The sequence below is a fragment of the Psammomys obesus genome, unplaced genomic scaffold, assembly GCF_907164565.1.
Source record: "Psammomys obesus unplaced genomic scaffold, mPsaObe1.curated_primary_1811, whole genome shotgun sequence".
Taxonomy (NCBI): Eukaryota; Metazoa; Chordata; class Mammalia; order Rodentia; family Muridae; genus Psammomys; species Psammomys obesus.
Window position 1 is genome coordinate 4,161,552 of NW_026587216.1, and position 20,409 is coordinate 4,181,960.

The 20,409-nt window shown below is 44.9% G+C and overlaps 1 protein-coding gene across 1 annotated transcript in view; it reads left to right on the top strand.

Moving 5' to 3' along the window:
- The window catches only part of LOC129673660 (chondroitin sulfate proteoglycan 4-like), a 65,249-nt gene that overhangs the window by 15,606 nt on the left and 29,234 nt on the right, over positions 1-20,409 (top strand). Inside the window, exons 2-5 of the mRNA XM_055603556.1 lie at positions 425-588; positions 1,290-4,841; positions 6,356-6,826; positions 11,526-11,702. Coding sequence (XP_055459531.1) covers positions 425-588; positions 1,290-4,841; positions 6,356-6,826; positions 11,526-11,702 — 4,364 coding nt within the window. The remainder of the gene's footprint in view (positions 1-424; positions 589-1,289; positions 4,842-6,355; positions 6,827-11,525; positions 11,703-20,409) is intronic.

A 20,409-nucleotide genomic window follows, 5' to 3' on the forward strand; every position in this document is an offset into this window, starting at 1 on the left:
TGGGCCAGCATCAGCTACCTCCCAGAGTCACTTTCTTAGGCCACCCTACTGCCAGCTAGGTTCTGTGGAAGCTAAGTCTGAGATGGAACTTAACATTCAAGAGGTTTATTAGAGGAAACTTGGAATCCAGCCCTGCAGAAGGCAAGCCAGCAGACTTGTGTAGATGAACTTGAACTGCTATTTAGGATCATTGAAAGCCTTGGCTGCTCCTTTTGAGGGTTCTGATGAAGAGCGGTCTTTTCCCAGCTGTCCTGAGTTGAGTAAAGAGAAAGCAGGGCCTTTGTGAATCCGTGCAGGGTCTGTGGGACGCTCTTGGGAGCAGGAGTTTACCTTTGGCAAGGCAACTTTCTTCAGCAGGGTCAGTCTATGAAGAGCGTAGTCATTGTATAGCAAATTTCCTGACCTGTGCTTTCCTTCCCCATAGCATCTTTTTATGGTGAAAGCTACGTGGGGCTCAACATCACAGAAGTCTCCCCTGAGCTATCGCTTCGATTAAGATTTCAAACTAGCAAGCCACAAAGTTTACTTTTTCTTGCAGCTGGGAAAATCGACTATTGCCTAATAGAACTTCTGTCAGGAATAATACAGGTATGCTTTAAAAAAAAATCTTTAAACTATATAAGCATTCAGTTACTAAAGAACACAAAGCAACAGAAAAAGAGAACAAACCATTTCTCATTAGAATAAAGTGATATACCGTTTATTTAGGGTGGAATTGTCTCCAGTTTTTCCAGCATGTCTTAAATATTCTGACTCTGAAATTTTGTTTTACTTCAACATCTAATCTATCACTAGAGGAGGTTTTCATGCCCAAATTTATTCTCTCTCCCTCTCTCCCTTCCTCGATCTCTCTCTTCTTTTTCCTTCTTCTTTCTCCTTCCTTTCTTTTACAATAACAAAATACCAGAGGCTGGGTAATTTATAAAGGAAATAGACAATAGGTTCATTTCTGGGTGTGTAAGAGGATGATGGTAGAATCTGCTTGGCATCTGGTGAAGGCCTCATGGTGGAAGGGAGAAGCGAGAGTCAAGCCTACTTTTTAGCAACCCCCGCTTATTTCACAATCCGTTTCCATAAGAGAACTCACCATCCGGAAGGGCATTGCGTTGACCCCACTTTACATCCTAATCACGGCTTTGAGGCCTCAGCGCCTCTCAGCACTGGTGGGTTGGGGATCTAAGCCTCGCCATGAGTTTTAGGGAGGTTAATTCAGAGCAACCCCATCCCCCTGTCACCAAGAGATGAACATCTTGATGAGGTTCGCTAATTATGGCTCTCGTCTCCTTTAGGTGAAAATAAATGTGGGCACCAGTGAACCAATCCTCCTTTCTGAGCAAAGGCTCCACCTGGACAATTTGGTTTGGCATTCGGTGGAGCTGTACTATGGCAAGGAGAACGTGTCCTTGGTCATCGACAAGCATTATGAGACAGCTGGCCAGCTGGCTGCTGGGATGCAGAACTTCACCTTTCACCATGGGATCTATGTAGGAGGTCGCGGGGAACTCAGTGCTCCTTACCTGGACACAAAGACCCCCAACTTCCGCGGCTGCATGGAGGGTGTGGTGTTTAACCAGAGGGAGATCCTGACATCCCTCAGGTCTTACCCTGGTTTTAAGAAGGTTTATGAGGTATCCCTGGGGTGTAACGATGAGTTTTTTGCTGGGAAGAATGAGGCTATTAGCTTTTTCAGCTCTAGGTCCTATGTCACCTTTCCAGAATGGAAGGTCCGTGGCGAAGGGGTACTAAGGCTTGCTGTGCGAACTGGAACCTCACAAGCCTTGCTTTTATTTCAGTCAGGCAGAGGGGGAAATTATGTTGCCTTGGAAATCCATGAGGGTCTGCTGAAGGCTCGTGTGGGAAGGGGCGAGACAAAAACGGAACTTTCATCATTCAGCTTGGTTAGCGACAACAAGTGGCACATTCTTCAACTCAGAGTCACGGGGAGGCATCTGGACCTCACGGTAGATGGACGAGGGGTGCGGGCGGCGTTGCCCCTGCAGAGCCAAGTGTTTGTATCTGAAGGCCCCCTGTTCGTGGGAGGCCTGGATAACCGGATGTGGGAGACAGTGAGGGGGTTAGAACTTGTGCCTGGGAAATCTGCTCGAGGCCTCTCTCTGAAAGGTTGCCTGAGAGCCTTGGAAGCCAACCTGGAAAAGAGAGCATTAAGGGATGCACTTGTTTCCAAAGACGTTTCTGCTGGGTGTGCCGGTGAGGCTGTCCATGGTACAGAGCCTTCTGTGGCTGTGGAAGACCTGCTCCAGCCAGGGCCAGCCACTTCCACTGCGGCTACGAGATCCACTTCTCTGAAAAGTCAAACTGTTAGTTTCTTGGTTTTGAATAAGTTAGAAGTCCAGGAAGGTGGACGAGCCTTACTGGGGCAAAGGCACATCAAAGTGAACGTGGACTCAATGGGTCTGGGCATTGATGATTCCCAGACACTCTTTAAAATACAGCAAATGCCAGCTCACGGGTTCCTTCAAATAGATGTTTGGCCCGCACAAGAAATGGAGAGGACTTTCACTATATCAGATTTGAGGCATGGGAACGTGTGGTATGTCCATGATGGTGCAGAAGAGCCTACGGATTCTTTCACATTTTGGGTTTTTTCTAGTAGCAACAAGTCAGTGCCATCCCAGCTGCAGGATCCTGTTCCACACATTTTTAACATTATTGTCCTTCCGGTGAATGACCCCCCTTCCCTGAAGCTCCCAGAAGGGCCCTTGCTTCTCTTTGAGAACACCAAGCAACGCCTGACCCCCGGCGTGATACAGGTGTCAGATCCTGACACAGATTCTCAGCATCTCAGGTTTTCGGTTCTCAGCACCTTCAACGCAGATGCTGGCTTTTTAGAACATGCCAAGGACCCTGGGCGACCCATCAGTGGTTTTACGCAAGCGGATTTACAAGAGGGCAACATTTTCTATGCACACAGGGGTCATCGAAACTCTCGGATTGTTCTGAGAGCAACGGATGGTGAGCTGGTTAGCAATACTGTGGTGTTACGGATCAAGGCTGTTCCTTGGGACTTTGAAGTGGCCGATGGGACCGGCGTGGTGGTACCGCAAGGCGGCGCCGTTCTCATCACTCGGAACAACTTGTCAGTGAAGGTGAATGGCGGACCGCATGAGATGGACGCTCGCTACGACATCACTCATCCACCTCAGTTTGGCCAAATTCAGCACCGGGGATCCAACGGAGAATGGAAACAAGTCAGTACCTTTTCTCAACGTTCCGTTGACCGGAGTCGAATCCGATACTACAGTTCATTCAAGGAACCGCAGCATGAAAACGCTACAGATGGCTTTAAGTTTCAAGTCCGCCTAGAAGGAAGGGTAAGCAAAGAGCTCCTGTTTCCTGTGACTGTGCAGTGGCTGAAACCGACACTTCTGAAAAATGTCCCTCTAGAGATTAGCAGCGCAAACAAGGAAGTACTGGATTCTGGTCATTTGCAGGCTGCAACGGGGAGTCTGGAAGTAGCTGAGAGGGAAATATATTTCAAGTTACTGATTCCACCTGAGAAAGGAAAATTGCTGCTTGGCAATTGGGCTCTTAAAACGAGTTCTGTTTTCAGCCAAAAAAACATTACAGACTCTAAGGTAAGCTATGAGCCCCAGGGGTGGCCCATGAAAGACTCACAGGATACTTTTCGCTTTTCAATTATTGTAAAAAACATAGAATCAAAAGATTATCCCTTCAGGATAAATTTTAAAACAGATAAGACACGTATCATTTTAACGAACACTGGATTGTTTGTCAGAGAAGGAGAACAGACAGGAATTACACAGTCAGAATTATTTGTTCAAACACTGGACAATCATGTCTTCCAGTATAACGTCACCAAGAGTCCTCGCCATGGGGAACTGAAATTGCTCAGCTCCTCCCCTCCTCTGGGAAGTGACAATAGCATCACTGGATTCACAGACGAAGACATAGTGGGTGGAAGGCTGGTATATGTTCACGATGACTCTGAGACACAGTCTGATGAATTCTTTGTTTTGGCCTCTGCCACAGGTCTGGGCCAGCAGGGAGGGGTCAGGAGCCTTGCCTCTGAGCACCTGTTTACAGAAATCAAAGTCAGCATTTCTGTTGAGTTGAAGAATGATGAGAAGCCAGTGCGTGTGGTAGATAAGGTCTTCCACGTGGTGCGGGACAGTCAGCGCTTACTGACGCTAGCAGACCTCTGCTACCACGACCCTGACGTTGATTTTGACGACGGCCAGTTGCTCTACACTCGGCGTGGCATACCAAATGGAGATTTGGTGAAGGCCAGTGAGCCATCTCAGAAGCTCTACCAGTTCAGACAGAAGGACCTGGAGGAAGGGCGCGTGCTCTTCCAGCATCGCGGCCCAGACTCTGCTCGGTTCCTGCTGTTTGTGACAGACGGTGACCATTACACGTCATCCCTTTTCGAGGTCAGCGTGTCAGAGGCCTATGTCCACATAGTCAACAACACAGGTCTGCTCGTACCCAGAGGGAGGGACAGCTGCCTCACGACAACCAACCTGAGCGTCACCACAAACCAAGATGTCAGAACAGACCATGAGTTTGAATTCCACATCTTGCAAGCCCCCAAACATGGCAGACTCCTGGTCAACAATTCGGCGTTTCACTCGTTTTCCCAGCATGACCTGAAGCAGGGACACGTGATTTATAGGCACAACGGCGAGGGCCACTTTGATATGTTTAACCTGACGGTGAAAGTTAAAGACACCTACTTGGATGTGAGCATCAGTGTTCAAGTGTCCTTGGACGGTCACCAGCATCACACACAGACTCTGTACAGCAGGAGCCTTAGAGTTGAAGAAGGAAAACAAGTAAAACTGAGTAGAGGAAGGCTCCAGGTACGTGATGTCCGAAGCACTGAGCATTCTTATTGGCTTAGGCCAGTAGGAGCTCACGATTGTTTGCTTCTGAGAACATCCTCTCCATCTCTACTCCCCTCCCACACGTGTGTGTGTGTGTGTGTGTGTGTGTGTCTTTCATGGTATTGGGAATAGTTCTAATATACATGTGTGTGCACACACTTATAAACGTATTTATGTGCCACCGAGACGAAAAGTTAGGAGGTTTTCGGTTTGATCCTACCAGCTTTCCAGTACTTGGAAATAAAATCTGCATAGTGTTCAGCCTTGTTTTAAAGCTGTGTTTACACACACCATCATGGGTGTGCCCTTGCTTAGTGTAGCGTAAACTAGGATCAAGGGAGGGAAGTGTATGATAAGTGAAGAGATTCTCTATTTATTTGTTACTAACAGTACTAGCAATGTTTTGTGTGACATGGGTTAATCCATGATGGGAGGAAGTAGTAATAGACAGGAAAAGGATTTCCCAAACAGCGGAGGACACCATGGCAGTCTCCTTGGTGATTTCTGGATGTGGCCTTGTTTAGTTTCCTGGAGCTGATGGATGAAGCCTGGTAGTACCAGGGTGAGAGCAGAGCCACACATTTCCCTCAGGCTTCTACCTTGAAACTTCCAAGTAGGCACAGTGGGTCCCTTTGGCCAGGCTGTAGTTTTAGGGGAATCTCCTCTAGGCTGTAGGATGGGCAAAGCTGGGCACACATGCAGGCTGTTCTGACCCTGCCTTAGGGTCTTGCTTTCAGGTACAAACCAGGAATGTCAGAGATGAATCAGTTCGGTGAATAGCGAGCCTTGACTAAGGCGCCAACTTTTTCACAATTCTTTTTCAAGCTTAGAGAGTTAATGTTTCACCACCAGGGGGCGTGTTTGCCCTTGTGACTGTAAATGAGTTGGCAAGACAGTTTCAAAATTGACTTTGCTGAATCAATAAAATGAACATGTATAGGAATGCTGAGCTAGTGAAAGTAGAACTAAAAAAGGGGAAAGCCCTTTCCTCCACGGTTGTGAAATTTTTCTGAGCCAGCTGTTCTCTCTTCCACCATCCTTGATTCTTTCTTTTTATTAGTCTCCTGCCGTCGTGCTAGGGATCAAACCATGCATGTGCTAGATGCTAGAGGAGTCCCCAGCCCTCTCCTTAGAATGTTTAATTCTTTTACCTAAAATTTTTTTTGGAATATTTGGGTTTTTTTTTTTTTTTGTTGTTGTTGTTTTACTGCTGTGTGTAAATACTTCATAGCTACTCAGTTGCTGTTGACTTTAATATTTATTTATTTATTTATTTATTTATTTATTTATTTATTTAGTGAGCAAAACTGATATTCCATTGGCATGGGCCCTAGATCAGACCTGGTCTTAAGCTGTGTGACAACCCTGCTTGTAAATGAAGCCACTTGTTGGTATTAAGAGAAACCATTTGGTTTACCAATGGCCTTGATTCTTACAGTTCTTCGTATGCTTCTCTTCTGTGTCTGTGTGTTGTGGTTTATGACCGAAAGGCTGGGAATGAAGAAGGTGTCCCTTCAGAGGCAGTGCTCGTAGTCAGAACCCCACCGAGGCACGGACACCTCCAAAAATCCACAGCAGAAGACGTCGGCGTGGGAGCAGATGGGAAGTCCCCGCTGAGCTTCACCCAGCAGGACATTGACGATGGCAATGTCCTCTATATACAGACAGCTCCCGGCCAACAAAAGGATCAGTTCACCCTGGAAGTGATCAAGGACTCCCAGGTGGTCGGGAGAGTGGAGATGCTCTTGGATATCATCCCGAGGTGGATACCTCTGGAGGTGCAGAATCTCACAGTTCAAGAAGGGGGCTCCAGAGCTCTTCTGCAGGATCACCTCCGGATCCCGAGCAAGTATTTTGAGAGTCTCGCCTGCGAATTTGTTCTCCTCGAGCCACCAAAGCATGGTTACGTTGAAAGCTCCAAGTTTCCAAGAGTGAAGCTAATGAAATTTTCCAGGAAACAGGTAATACATCTCAGTTGATATAGTTCAGTATGTTGTGTCAGGGGAGGCTGGAATTGGCCCTCCTCCCTTAGACTCACAGGCTTTAGGGGTGATGGGACCTTGGAGTCCAGCATCCCACAAGATGCTACCAGCCCATCTGCAGCGTCCCTGTGAAGACCACGTTAACATTGCCTGAGCATCTTCAGGGATGGCTTCTATACTTACCACTTCCTAAGAGGGACCTCTGCAGTTTAAAAACACTTCAACGTTTCTTTTTACAGACCTGAATTTAGAAAACGTCTATTAGATCCCTGCTCGGTTGAAAATGCAGGCATTATTCCCAGAGAAAACCATTTCTCCCATCATAAACCTTTTAAATATTTAAAAGAGAGGTTGTCAGCCTCCCTTGAACTTTGTCTCTTTCGTTATAGTCTTTGGACTTTTGCCCGTATACCATAAATTGACTGTGTCACCTAACTGTCCATCTCCACATGATCGCCCTGTCCTTCTCACTAATACAGGAACACCCAGCTACTTCATCCTTGGTGAACATATTTCACTCATGTATCCCTTCATCCAACTACCAGGTGTTTTACAGAGAACATACTATAGGCTAAACTCGGGTCACAAGTGGCTCAGTCCTGGCAATCAGCGGGTTGCATGTAACTGTCCCTCTGGCATGCAGATGAGGGCAGATAAAATAACCAAAGTCAACTCAAGGTTGCTATCTGCTTCTTTGCTTTGGTCTTAATTGTTAGGCTTTGCCTTCTTATCATGAATAAATGAATGATTGCCACCATTTTTTTTTAACTTTGAAAATTAGTCAGGAGATCTTTCTTTTAAAGTCCTAGCAATGCGGACTCTTTAATTGGAAACCACAAACAGACCTGCTACTATCTTTGCCTGCCTTCGCCTCTTCTGCTAAAGACACATGTATGTTGCTTTATTTTACATTTAAGAATTTCAGGTCGGGGGCTGGAGCACTGGCTCAGCAGTTAAGAGCACTGATTATTCTTGCAGAGGACCCGGGTTCAGTTCCCAGCTCACAACAATCTGTGACTCTGGTTCTAAGGGACCTGATATGGCAGTCAGGCATGCAGGTGGTACAGAGACATACACACAGGCAAGGCACCCAAACATAAAATTAAATAAAAACTTGAAAATCAAAATCATGGGGTTCTTAGTGGATTCAAATCCACTTACTTCAGGCTTGCTCTGTTTGAGTTAGTGTGTGTTACCATGGTAACTAAAACATACTCATTGCCTCAAGAAATGCTGTGGAGGAGCCAGATGCTTCGTCTTTAATGGGGTTGCTCTCTTCTCGTCTCTTGTGTTGTGTTTTCACAGCAGTGTTGTAGGACTACAGAACTGGCATATCCAATTCTAATTGGAGAGCAGAGAGAAGATCATAAATAACTCTTTGCAAAGGGACAATGTTTAATCTAGACTTTGAGGAGTTAGATAACGAACATGAAAGTAACAGATTAGGAACCAGAAAAAGGCAGTACAAGTTAAATGAGCAGCGCAGCCAAGGGTGTGGAGGCCTGAGAGATGAGAGGCCACCTGGGTAGCCGAGGAGTAATCCACAGGCAGAGGAGGGGCAGAGGTTGTTCGAGGCAAAATGTAGAGGGTTCCTACCTCTGTGGGTAGTATAGTCTACCTCAGCTGTCAAGGAGGCTAGGCTTAACCAGGTGTCATTAGGAAGCCACGTAGAAACAGGATGCAGAGAATAGGAAAGCAGCTTCTCCCCGTGACCCAGGGAAGATGATCATTTTCCCTCATCATGAAGGGATTGTTCAGTCATGGCTTCCATCTCAAAGTCTGGGAAACCCACCAGTGGCGGCCTTCTGCTTTGGTGTAACTTGAATCAAATGCCTTTTATCTCATGTACTCTGGGTCCTGACTCAGTCGAGCCAGCGACTGACATGTTCATAGGAGAATTGTTTGTTGAAATATGTGTGTGGAGGCAACATTTCCTGGGGTATCTGTGTTATCATGCAGCCTCCTCACAGACGTGAGGCAAGATTGCATGAACCTGTGTGTCAGGCAATCCGTCATGTGAAGGTCTCTAGGTTTTGAGATCTTGCCATTTTCACTCCAAGGGACACTAATCCTAGTGTCTTAGTGGAGAGTCTCTGGCTTCATTTGTTCAACAGTAAGTGTAGCTGGGCTTTGGGCTACTTTATGGGGTTCATTTTTCTAACCTCCCTATACCACCTCTATCCCTTCCAAGCCTCCCCACACACAACACTAGGTAGGAGAGAAAGAAGGTCAGAGGGGGAAATGTCTACATCATTAGACTACTTTCTGCTGGTTAGGGGTGTCAGGTTCCTTGGGGTGAGATTTATCCTCGCTATCAAGATGTCTCCAACAACCAAGAGCAACCAGCAGCAGAGCAGCAGGGGGTTCACCCCCACCCCGAGCCCTCTTGGGGCTCTAGCATTTACACTCTCTGAAGAGCCCCCAGAGTTCTAAACGTAAACTGTCCTTAGCTGGCAAAATCACGCCCCTGCTAGAGCGCAAGGCAAATCATAGTCAGCTGCTGTGGACAATCTGAAGCAGGCCCCACGCCCCACTCCTGGGATTAAAACAAAATCATATTCCTAGAACATTTCTGTGTTTTTAAAGAAAACAAAAACTCTCACTACAGATAAGTTTGTGAGTATCTTGTGGCCTGGGTGATGGGGATGAAATAGTGAACCAATCAAACAGCTACTCCTCTCCTTATGGAGTTTTCTCCCCCAGGAAGGGGAAGGAGGGAGGCAGAGAGACAAGAAATCCATGTTGGAAAAAGGAGAATACTATAGAAAAAGTGAGTAAAGCAGAGAGGGGAGCTAGGAGGTGGTGGGGCTCTATCAGATCAGTGGATGTTTTTCTGGCTTTCAAAAGGTAGGAATAGACACACCTTTTCTCAACTTTCAGCCAAATATCATTAAAAGGTCTGGGATTTGGGGACAAATTCCTCATTAGAGGGTATGTAATTTGGGGAGTGTATATTTCTCCTGGAAAAGTGTCCTAGAAGTGAGCACTGTCCATGTCTCTAAAGAGCTTTTACCTCTGAGTTCTCGTCTTGTGATCAGTGTCTTTCCTTGTTTGTTCACAAGTAGCTCAACACAGGATATTCTAGGAATCTGAGGTTAGGCCTATTATCTGGAATCTTCAACCCACAGAACTCCAAGAAAATTCTCATAGCACCTGTGTTGGAGTGGCCATGATTTCCTCTTGAGGTCCTAACTTTTCAACCCTCGTCAGAAACACCCCTGTAAGATCAAAAAACTTGGCTCAAAGGAAGTCCACCACAGGAATGGGTAAAGTTAAACTGCTAAAATTTTTGGCTAAATTTTGTCAGAACAAACACAGCCCCAGAGACTTTTTCAGAACTCCAACAATTCCTCGGGGGCATTGGGAGTTCTTGCTGTTGTGTTTGGGTCGTAGCTAAATTCCCATTTAGCTTGAACATTCTCTTCATCTCTGGCGCTGAACTGTAATCTTCAGTGGTTCCAGTAGAGAGGTAAGGAATTTTATAATTTGGTTACTACAAATCAAAGAGGAATAACTAAATCATCCAGTGGCCATTTCAGAATTGAAAGGAAAAAGATGGAATCTAATGGGGGATTAGATTACTTACATTTGCTTTATTACTGTGAAAGAGATCTTATATGGTAGAATAACTTGATTGTATGTATTCCATGATAGTCTGTCCACAGGAGATAAATATTAGCTTAAGAGACACATGATTTATTATGAAGATCAGGAGGTAACAGGTTGTCTTTGTTACAGTTCTGTTGCTATGATAAAAGGGTTTATAGCAGCATATTCCAGGTTACATAGAGTCCATCATAGCAGGGCAGTTACTGTGGAAGTTGCATCACATACGTAATCAAGAGCAGAGAGAAATAAAGACATGCATGCTGCTTGCTTATGTTTACCTCTGTTCTTGACCCTTAAATAGTTCAGGACCCCCTGCCTAGGGAATGGTGCTACCCACAGTGGGTTGGGTCTCCCTAAATCAGTGAGCTTAATTGAAAGCCTCCAGAGACATGTCCACTGGCCAACCCAATGGAGACAATCACTCATTGAGACTCTCTTTTCAAGGTGCATCTAGATTTTATTTTTTCAAATTGACAGTTAAACTCACAATCACACATCATCTCAGACACAGAGAACAGTTAAGGCAAGAAAGCCTTCTTAGCTCATAAAATACATTCAAGGGATCTTAATAGTTGCCCTGATCCGTATGTTTCCAAGGAAGAGAAATGGAACCTCAGGGCAGCCTAAATTTAACAGTTTGACATGTCAAACAAAACAGTCAAAACCTCCAAAACTTAGTCACTTTAAATAGGCAACTAAAATGAGCTTTATTGTGGTGTCCCGTGGGTAGGAAGCCAGGTTGTGCATGTTCAGCACGCGTTGCTGTTGGAAGAGGCATTTAAGCTCAAGTCTTCTGCTATCAACGAGCATTCTCATTAACACACCACAGTGCATTTCTCTTTTTCCTTAAACCTATTCCTAGGTTGAAGTGCTATTTCACTTATTTTGAGGATGGAGTGTGATGCCATCCATCACAGTTCCCACTCCGGTGCCCACGCAGACTTCATGGGATGGAGACATACTTCTGTGCACTAGGGAGATCCTTAAGTGGGACTTCCTTTTGAGCAGCTCAGTCATGGTTTGGGTTTGCGTTTCAGCTGGTTGGTGGTTTTGTTGGTTTTGGTTTCAGGTGGAGCAGAAGTTGATTTACTACGTTCATAATGGCAATGAGGAGTTTCTGGACAGTCTCACCGTCTTGGCAAACAGCTCCGAGCTTGGGAAACAGAGTCTGCCTCAGACTCTTTTTGTGACTATTGAGTCTGTAAATGACGAGGCTCCGGTAATAACAGCCAATAAAATCCTCCAGGTAAGTGCTGCATGCTTTTGATTTAATACAAGAACTTCAGGGCAACCAAATTGGTTCATATTTATATTATTGGTATTGTAAAATAGCAAGGCATATATATATATATATATATATTTATTTATTTATATTCATGTGTGTATGGTAGCATATCTCCAGTATTTCAAAGAATTATTAGTTATTACTTGTCGGTATCCTTTTGGATACTGTTGGGAGATAATTTCTGTATTTCCTTTTATTTATTTATTTTTTTACATGTGTTTATTTGGCTGTTGTGTGTATTGTTTAAATATGCACACACAGTGTGGCACATTTGTGGAGGTCAGAGAACAACGTGTGGAAGCTAGTTTTTTGTTTCCACCCTGTGAGTTTCAGGAATCTAGCTCAAGTCATCAGTCTTGGTGGTGAGGGCCTTTACACCTGCTGAGCCATATTACTGGCCTGGATTTCTGCATTTCATGGGCTGGGACCCCTCACAGTGTTGTTGCATAATCTTTCCGTGGTGGGCTAGGAAAGTGTCTGCTCATGGGTAGTTCCTCCTAGGCAGGTAGCACATTGGTTAAGACAGCAAGTAAGCTTATCTGGGTAAGAGTCCTGACTCCACTGTTGGCCGTATGACACCGTGTCTTACTTAGAGTTTTATTGCTGTGAACAGACAACGGGAACACAGCAGCTCTTATAAAGGAAAACATTTAATTAGGACTGACTTACAGTTCAGAGATTTAGTCCGTTATTGTCATGGCAGGAAGCATCATGACATGCAGGCAGACATGGTGCTGGAGAAAGAGCTGAGAGTTCTACATCTTGGTCTGAAGGCAGCAGGAAGTGACTGTAAGACACTAGACCTGGCTTGAGCTTCTAGACCTCAAAGCCCACCTGCTAATGGTCCATTTCCTTCAAAGCCACACCTACTCCAATAGGGCTATCTCCTAATATTGCCACTCCCTGTGAGCCTATTGGGGGCCTTTTAATTCAAACCACCACATTCCACTCCCTGGCCCCCATAGGCCTGTAGTCCCGTATCATAATGAAAAAATGCATTTAGTCCAACTTCAAAAGTCCTCAGAGTCTATAACAGTCTCAAACCCTTTTAAAAGTTCAAACCCTCTTCTGAGACTCATAACTATAAGAGAGTCATCATTCTCTTAACTATAATTCTCTGTAAAATCGAAAAAGCAGACCACATACTTCCAACATACAGTGACATAGGATATACATTACAATTCCAAAATAGATGAAAGAGAGCATAGTGAGGAAATACTGGACCAAAGCAAGCCTGAAAACCAGCTGGGCAAACTCCAAACTCTGCATCTCCATGTCTTCACATCTTCAGCTCCTTTCAGCTTTGTTGACTGCAAGATGCTTCTTTCTCTTGGGCTGGTTCCACTCCATTAGCAGCTTTCCTTAGCCGGTATCCCACGACTCCGGCATCTCCAACATCTTGGGGTCTCTGAGGCAATCCAGATGGCCTCTCTAGGCCTCCATTCAGGAATTTCCTGCCACACGCTGGCCTCAGTGGCTTTCCTTATTCTTGGAGGGAGATTCCATAACCCCTTTTTTTTATCCTTGACTCTAGAGCCAGAACCACATTGCCAGAGCTTCTAAGTTCTGCTACTTGCTGAGTCTGGAACATTGCCCTATCCTTTAATTACATCTTCACCAGCTTTCTCTCTCTGTAGACCAGGCTCACCTCAAAATCGGCCCGCCTCAGCCTCTCAATTCTTGGATTAAGGGCATGTGCCACCATGCCAGGCCCTCAGCTGTTCTTTAATTAATTTTCACAAATTGAAGTTTAACTTGCTCTGAGGTTACCACTCTGTTCATTCCATTTAACATCAGACTTTTCCTTAATCTGTTTATCTCCTTGAGCACAGGGTTTAGTTTCATTCCCCTTCCTGTGCCCCTTTTCTCCTGGAACTGTACATTTTGTATTTTTCCTTGCTCAGCTTGCTCCTCTTCATTATAGATCTTCATAAGAGTGAGCAGCAATAACCACACAACAAAGTCAATACTAGGCTGTTTTGAAATTTCCTTAGTCAACACAACTAATCTAATACTCTTCAAATCAGCCCCAGGCAGACTTTTCAGATAAGGGCAAAAAGCAGCCGTGTGTGTGTGTGTGTGTGTGTGTGTGTGTGTGTGTGTGTCCAAAATATCAGAAGAATGGTCTCTAGGCCACATTGTAATATTTTTCTCCTTGGAAACTTCTTGAGCTGGGCCCACACTAGGATGGGCCATTAAGCACCACTTAAAGCATCCAACTGCTTTTCTAATGCAAATTTCCAAAGTCCACATTCTTCCAAACAAAAGCATGCATAGCTGTCACAGGTACACCCCAGTTCGCTGCACCAGCTTCTGTCTTAGTTGGGAGTTCTATTGCTGTGAGACACCATGACCACGACAACTCTTACAAAGGAAAACAGTTAATTGAGGCTGACTTGCAGTTTCAGAGGTTTAGTCCATTATTACCATGGCAGGAAACATGGTGGTGTGCAGGTTGACCCCGTACTGGAAAAGGACCTGAGAGTTCTACATCTTGATCTGAAGGCAGCAGGAAGAGAGAATACACCACTGGGCCTGGCTTGAGCTTCTGAAACCTTACACCCTTCCTCCAGTGACATACTTCCTCCAACAAAGCCTCCCCTACTCCCAGGTCCATAGCTGCACCTCCTGATAGTGCCAGTCCCTATGAACCTATGGGGATCATTTTTATTCAAACCACCACACACCATCCTCTCAAGGCTCAGGGATATTGTTGGAAGAGGGAACAGAAAGGTCGTAAGAGCTAGAAGTGATTGGTAACATGAAGGAAACAGTGTTTTCCAGACCCAACAGGAAAGATGTACATATGAACTCACAGCAATTGTGATAGCTTGCACAAGACTTTTGAAAGATCCTCCAGCCAGACAAAATCCCAACATACACTGGGAAGGGAGGTTTGTAATCCCATGATTAGCTGAAGGACTGTTGACACTGGATAGTTACTGGAAGGAGAGTCAGTTTCCTTAAAGATGTGTCTCCCTGATAGGCTGGCTACAGATGAGGCCAGGCCCCAACCACAAGACTAGCTGGGCAACAAAAACTGGGCTAGATGGGGAAAAGAAAGAAAGGAAGGAAGAAGAAGGAGCAGGAGGAGAAGCAGCTTTCTCAAAGTTGGATGGGAAGAGCTGGAGGGTGATAAGGGGAAAAACTGGAAGGTGGTAAATATTCTCAAAATACATTGTATGGAATTCTCAAAGACTTAATAAAAATAGTACAAAAAGGAAAAAAAGCGTGGTCCTTGGGGATGAACGTCTGTAATCTGTAATTGGTCTAAACAGGGAACACTAGCTTTGAACACCATGGAAAAGAACTACACTCTTTTCATCCCCAGGCCTGAGGAATGTGGGCTGTTTCTGTTGCTCTCATGAAATAACTGAGGTGATTTGGAAGGAAAATAAGTTTATGCAGCTCACAGTTTTGGAACCTGGAGAGCCAAATGGCCTGGTGCCAGCTGCAGTGAAGGCCTCATGTCAGAGGCATCAAGATGGCAGGAACTCCTGGAAGAAGAGACCCCATGACAAAACAGGGGACCTGAGAACGGGAAAGGCTTTTTGTTTTTTGTTTTTTGTTTTTTTTTTTAAATAATCATATACTCTCTAAAGAACTAACTCAGGGTCCTGTGAAAGCCTTTTGAAATCCTTCAAAGGCATAATGTTTAACAGACTTTAGTTAGTTTCCACTGTTTAAATGCTTTTTATTCCTATTTCTTCACACTGCCTTTCATTCTTTCCAGCGTGAACCTAGATGGGCCTTCAGAATACTTCATCACCAGTCCTCCATCCCTCCATTATATTCAAGGTCATTATATTCACAGCTAAAGAACAGAAAATTCTGGGCCAAAGTCTCTGTTTGTCCATGTGGTTTAACTCAAGTATGGGTCTTGACTCCACTAGTTTATCATGAGTTTTGACAACTAACATAGATTAACTGATCTATGTTAGGGCATATAAACATTCATATAAAGAATTAGAAGAGAGGAGTTTAAAGGTTGACAACAAAATGATAAATATGACGCGTGTTTAGGGAGATGGAAGTATCGGTTATTCTGACTTGATCATTACACACATTGTATCTTATGCATTTAAGCACATTCATATAAATGTCAAACAAAAACAAAACTATGGATTGCAGATTCAGCAATGTATGTCTACTTATATATGTGTGCATACATGCTTGGATATACATCGCTATGTACTTTTATAATGCAGTTTCTCATTTTAAAAAGTATTCTCCCTTTATCAGTTCAGAAACTAAAACTCAAGGGAAAATGAGGAACCTGATTAGGGGTTCACCATGAGTTCTAGTGACTTCTACTCCAAGATTCTTTACCCTCTTTTTTGGCATGCTTTTTTTTGAGGGGGGGAGGGATTTGAAACATCAATTATTTTTAATGTAAAGGGTGTTGTTGTTTGGTGTCTAAATGGTGCTGGGGTTCCAGGGCCTTGCTCATACCAGCCAAGTAGTTTATCAGATGTTTTAAGCAGCAGGTTTCTAGCTCACCGCGCCACGAAATGGCACAGCACATCCCTGTTTGTGAATGACCGTTGACGCAAACAGGAAAGGACTTTTGCTGATGGTGGCCAGAAAGGTGACAGAGAGACCCAGAAAGAAAGGAATAACCGCAAATTAGGAAGCAGCAAACCGTGATCTCAATTTATGAAGCACTCCAGGACCAATTTTAATCCACTGTGAGGACAACCCAGGGCCCACCAGAGGGTCATCTCGGTGGCCAGTCTTTCACTGTTAAGAACAACTGGAGTTTTAACATATGTTATTATTTGCTGGAGGTAGTGGCATCCGGGAACAGGCTTCCTAGTGCTTTAGGTCTCTTACAGCTTCTTACTCAGCCTCTGTATTTCATGAGGAAAGTGCTCACACCTTTGGAACTTGTTTGAGTTTTCTTTGCAGTCTTTACCCCATTGTCCTGGAATGCCGTGTACTGGCTGGCGAAGCCTCTAGACTTCCTGTTTTCGGTTACATTTGTCCCTCTCCCCCACGCAGGCTCATCGGCAACAGTTCCCACAGAGGTTGCCTTGCAGAGTCCTTTAAGAGCAGACCTGTTAGCTACCGAAAGAAATCGCAGCTGTCAGTGGTAGTTAAACACTGCTATCTGTAACTGCTGTTTTCATAGCCCGCCCAAAGAGCTGCCAGCAACACCAAAGCGTCGTGCAGGCATAAAGGAAGGAGTGACCTTGAAGCCAAGTCTCTCCTCCAGATGCTCTCTCCACCATTCAGGAGGACTCCCTCCCGTCAGGGAGCACTGACATTGCAGAGAGGGAAGGACTCAGCAAGGACAGGACCTTCTTAGGGAGGCATGAGTGCTAGGGGAACCCAGGCTTTTTCTAGGTGGGATTGGCAGAGACATCCAGGGCTTGGCATGCTATGGCTAAGATTTATTTCAGGGAAACAAATGAAGCAAAATCAGCAAAGGGAAGCAGCACTGGGGTGGAGTCCAGAGGAAACTAGGTCAGCTCTGGGAGTGCCTTTCCAGTGAAGTCACACGGGACACAGTTAATTGGCCCAGTGAGTTGTGACAGCACATGCAAAGTGGCTTCTATCACGAGGCTCATTAGTTGCCGAGTGGCAAAGATATTTTTCTGGGACTGTCCAGGTAGGCAGCACCTTCTGCCTGTAAGAACCCAAATCCCAAACTCCCAGGAGAAAAAAAAGGAGCCTATCACAGACCACATTGCACAGTTCAGACACAGTTGTCATTGAGGGAAGATTTTGAGCCAGTGTAGCAAACTGGTTACCAGTCTCAACTACCAGCCAAGGGCCAAGCTTCCCAGTGGACCTTTCTAAGGAGATGGATCTGCTGTTCCCTCCTGATGGGTGGACTGCTTAGATGATCCATCTGTGTCTGTAGTAGAGGAATGAGCCTTCCTGGCCAAGGAGTATTCCAGACCAAAGGCAAACCAGTCTGAAGTCAGCCTGGCATGAGAAGTGATGAAAATGCCTGCTCATTGGCCTTCCGCATGGGTTTGCCCTTCCCAGATAGAAAGCAGGTCGGGATGGTGAACAGGAGGGATCTTCTTTCAAACCTGACCATCTCACTTATGGACTGCTGTGGTCATCCAGATGCACCACAAAGGAAGAAAAATAACAAGTGACAAGAATTTAAATAAAGGGAGTAGAGTTGAGCGGTCTCTCACACACACACACACACACACACACACACCCAGAGAGAGAGAGAGAAAGAGAGAAAAAGAGGGAGAGAGAGAATAAAATTGCCTGAAGGTTTTAGAGTAATGTAGTCTTATACATTGAAATTTTAAAGCATAGTAGTAATATCTTTTGTCAATCTCAACTTCAACTAGAAAAGGAGCCGAGAAGCAGCCTTTAACTTAGAAAGCTTGTCTAGGCAGTTCATAGAATCTAAGATATGTTACTATTTTCTGCCCCCAAATATTTTTGTTTTCAAAATATTTCTGTCTTTCCCACCAGTCTGGGAACAATGACAAATTAGCATGGAAAGACTGAGTATATTGGCCACAGTGCAGGGAGTTTCATGAATCAATTGACAGTAATATTAAAGAATATTGTTGGGTCTGTCAACACTGTTCTGGAAGTGACTGTGGAAAGCATGTGCAATAAATTAAAAAAAAAAAACAGCTACAAGAGTGCATTTTCCAGTAGCATATATGGGGCCATTAAGTTTAGGGAACATTACTGGCAGTGACATTTCTTCCCTGTATTTCAGAGCGGTTCATTGGTGAGGATCGTGACCACTTTCCACTTACAATGGTGGCTAATACTTGTGAAGTACTTGTTCTGTGCCCGGTGTCGGGCTCAGTGTGTAACATAAGTCTTCAACCAGCTCTATAGGATATTATTTTTATTTATTTAAAGATGAGGAATCAATAGCACAGAAGACCCTTGGCTATGATTGAGAGAGAGAGAGAGAGAGAGAGAGAGAGAGAGAGAGAGAGCAAGCTTGAGGGGAATAGCAAGTAGCAGAATGAGTTCTGATTGAGATCACGAGGGCCGAACACTGTTGCCTCCTCCTTCTCAGTTATGGTGAAGGAGCCCAATCCTCTGGGGAACAGGAGGGAGAGTGTACAGCTTTCCATGGAATTAAGTGTAGAAGTGAGGTGATGGACGGGGGCTTAGAAGTAGGTTCCCTGTATAATGTGTGCATGGGACTGGGCTGGAGAGAGTAGCGCTGGGTAGGAGCAGTAGATAAGACTTGCCCAAATAACAAAGTTAGACCGAGCCAGAAGCAGAGACAAAGGCAAACTGACCTTGCAGGTCCAGACAGACTGGTGCACAGGTATTGAGGTCAAAGGACAACTTGCAAGGAGTTGGTTTTCCCCTTCCACTGTGTAGGTTCCAGGGGTCACACTCAGCTCCTCAGGTTTGGTAACAGGCACCTTGCCCTGCTGAGCCATATCCCTCACCCAGATTTTATGTTCTCTCTAACCTTCAGGTGATCTTACTTGGCCTTATTCCTCTTACTCTTCTCAGGGCCTATGGATGGCAAGAATGTCCACCCAGAGTCTGCTTTGGAGAAGGCCATGGGGGGGTGGAAATAGTCCTGATGGCATTCTGGACTCTGGGTGGGCATTCAGAGCCAGCAACTGGGCATCACCTTCTCTGGTTCTGAGCTTCATGCGATGCCCTGTTCCTGCAGTAACAAGACAGGTCCTTAAATCACAGCCTTGCAGGCCCAGACAGATGACCCACAGGTAGGGCATCCCAAGTGACTCCTCTGTGCTCTGTTCTGAAATCTATTCTTAAGAGTGCTTTTGTATTTAAGCATAACAAGTGATTTTTTTTTCTTTAAATATATATACAGGCCACATAAAATTCTGGCCACAAGGGGGCTCATTTCCCCATTTTCCAAAAACACTGTAACATGATACTATAATGCTTTGCCTTGTTTTTATCCTAAACATAGAACCTTTTAGTTATTTTTCCGTTTGTTTGGCTTGGCTTTGTGTGTTTGTATGGCGCTGGGAATTGAACCTGAACCAGGTGCAGCAGAAGAAGAAAGGCTGCAAGCCGCTGGAAGTCCTGGAGTGCCACACAGAAGGGCAGCTAGTCAGAGCACTCCACACAGCTTCCCTGAAATCTGAAATCTGAAACAAAGGTCGGGGTCTTTAAAGTTGGTACCACAACTTGGATGACACTGGGTCATTACTGCACCCAGTAGGTCTACCCATCGGTCAACCTCTCTTCTTTAAATAAGCAGAGATGAATTTAGATGTGCTGACCCAGGGGCAAGTGTTAACTTGTCCTCACATACTTATTTTTTGAACCTTGGATCACTTTCAAATCTGAATTTGAGTTTGAGCTCATTGCTGTTCCTTCCTCCATCTATCTGAAGTTACTCTGACCCAGGGCTGACCACTGAACCAAACTGCCCCTGAAGCGCTGGGGCTGCAAACTGAACTAAATTGGCTGTGAGTAGAAATGAAGACCTGAGGATGCTTTTGTTTTAAGCAAAGTGTTTTCCATTTGTTTTGGAAGATGGTATATTCCAGACGTGAAAGGCAGAAGCAGTGTGTAGCCATAGAGGAACTGCAGTGGAAAATAGGCTTTGACAGCTCTTCCATGCTCCTGATTGGGGGGAAAAATGAGTGTCTACAAGTTACAGGAAGGGAAATGGTAGCTCATTCCTAAGTTAATTTTTATTCCTGAAGAAATAAAAATTAAGCCACGTGGAATG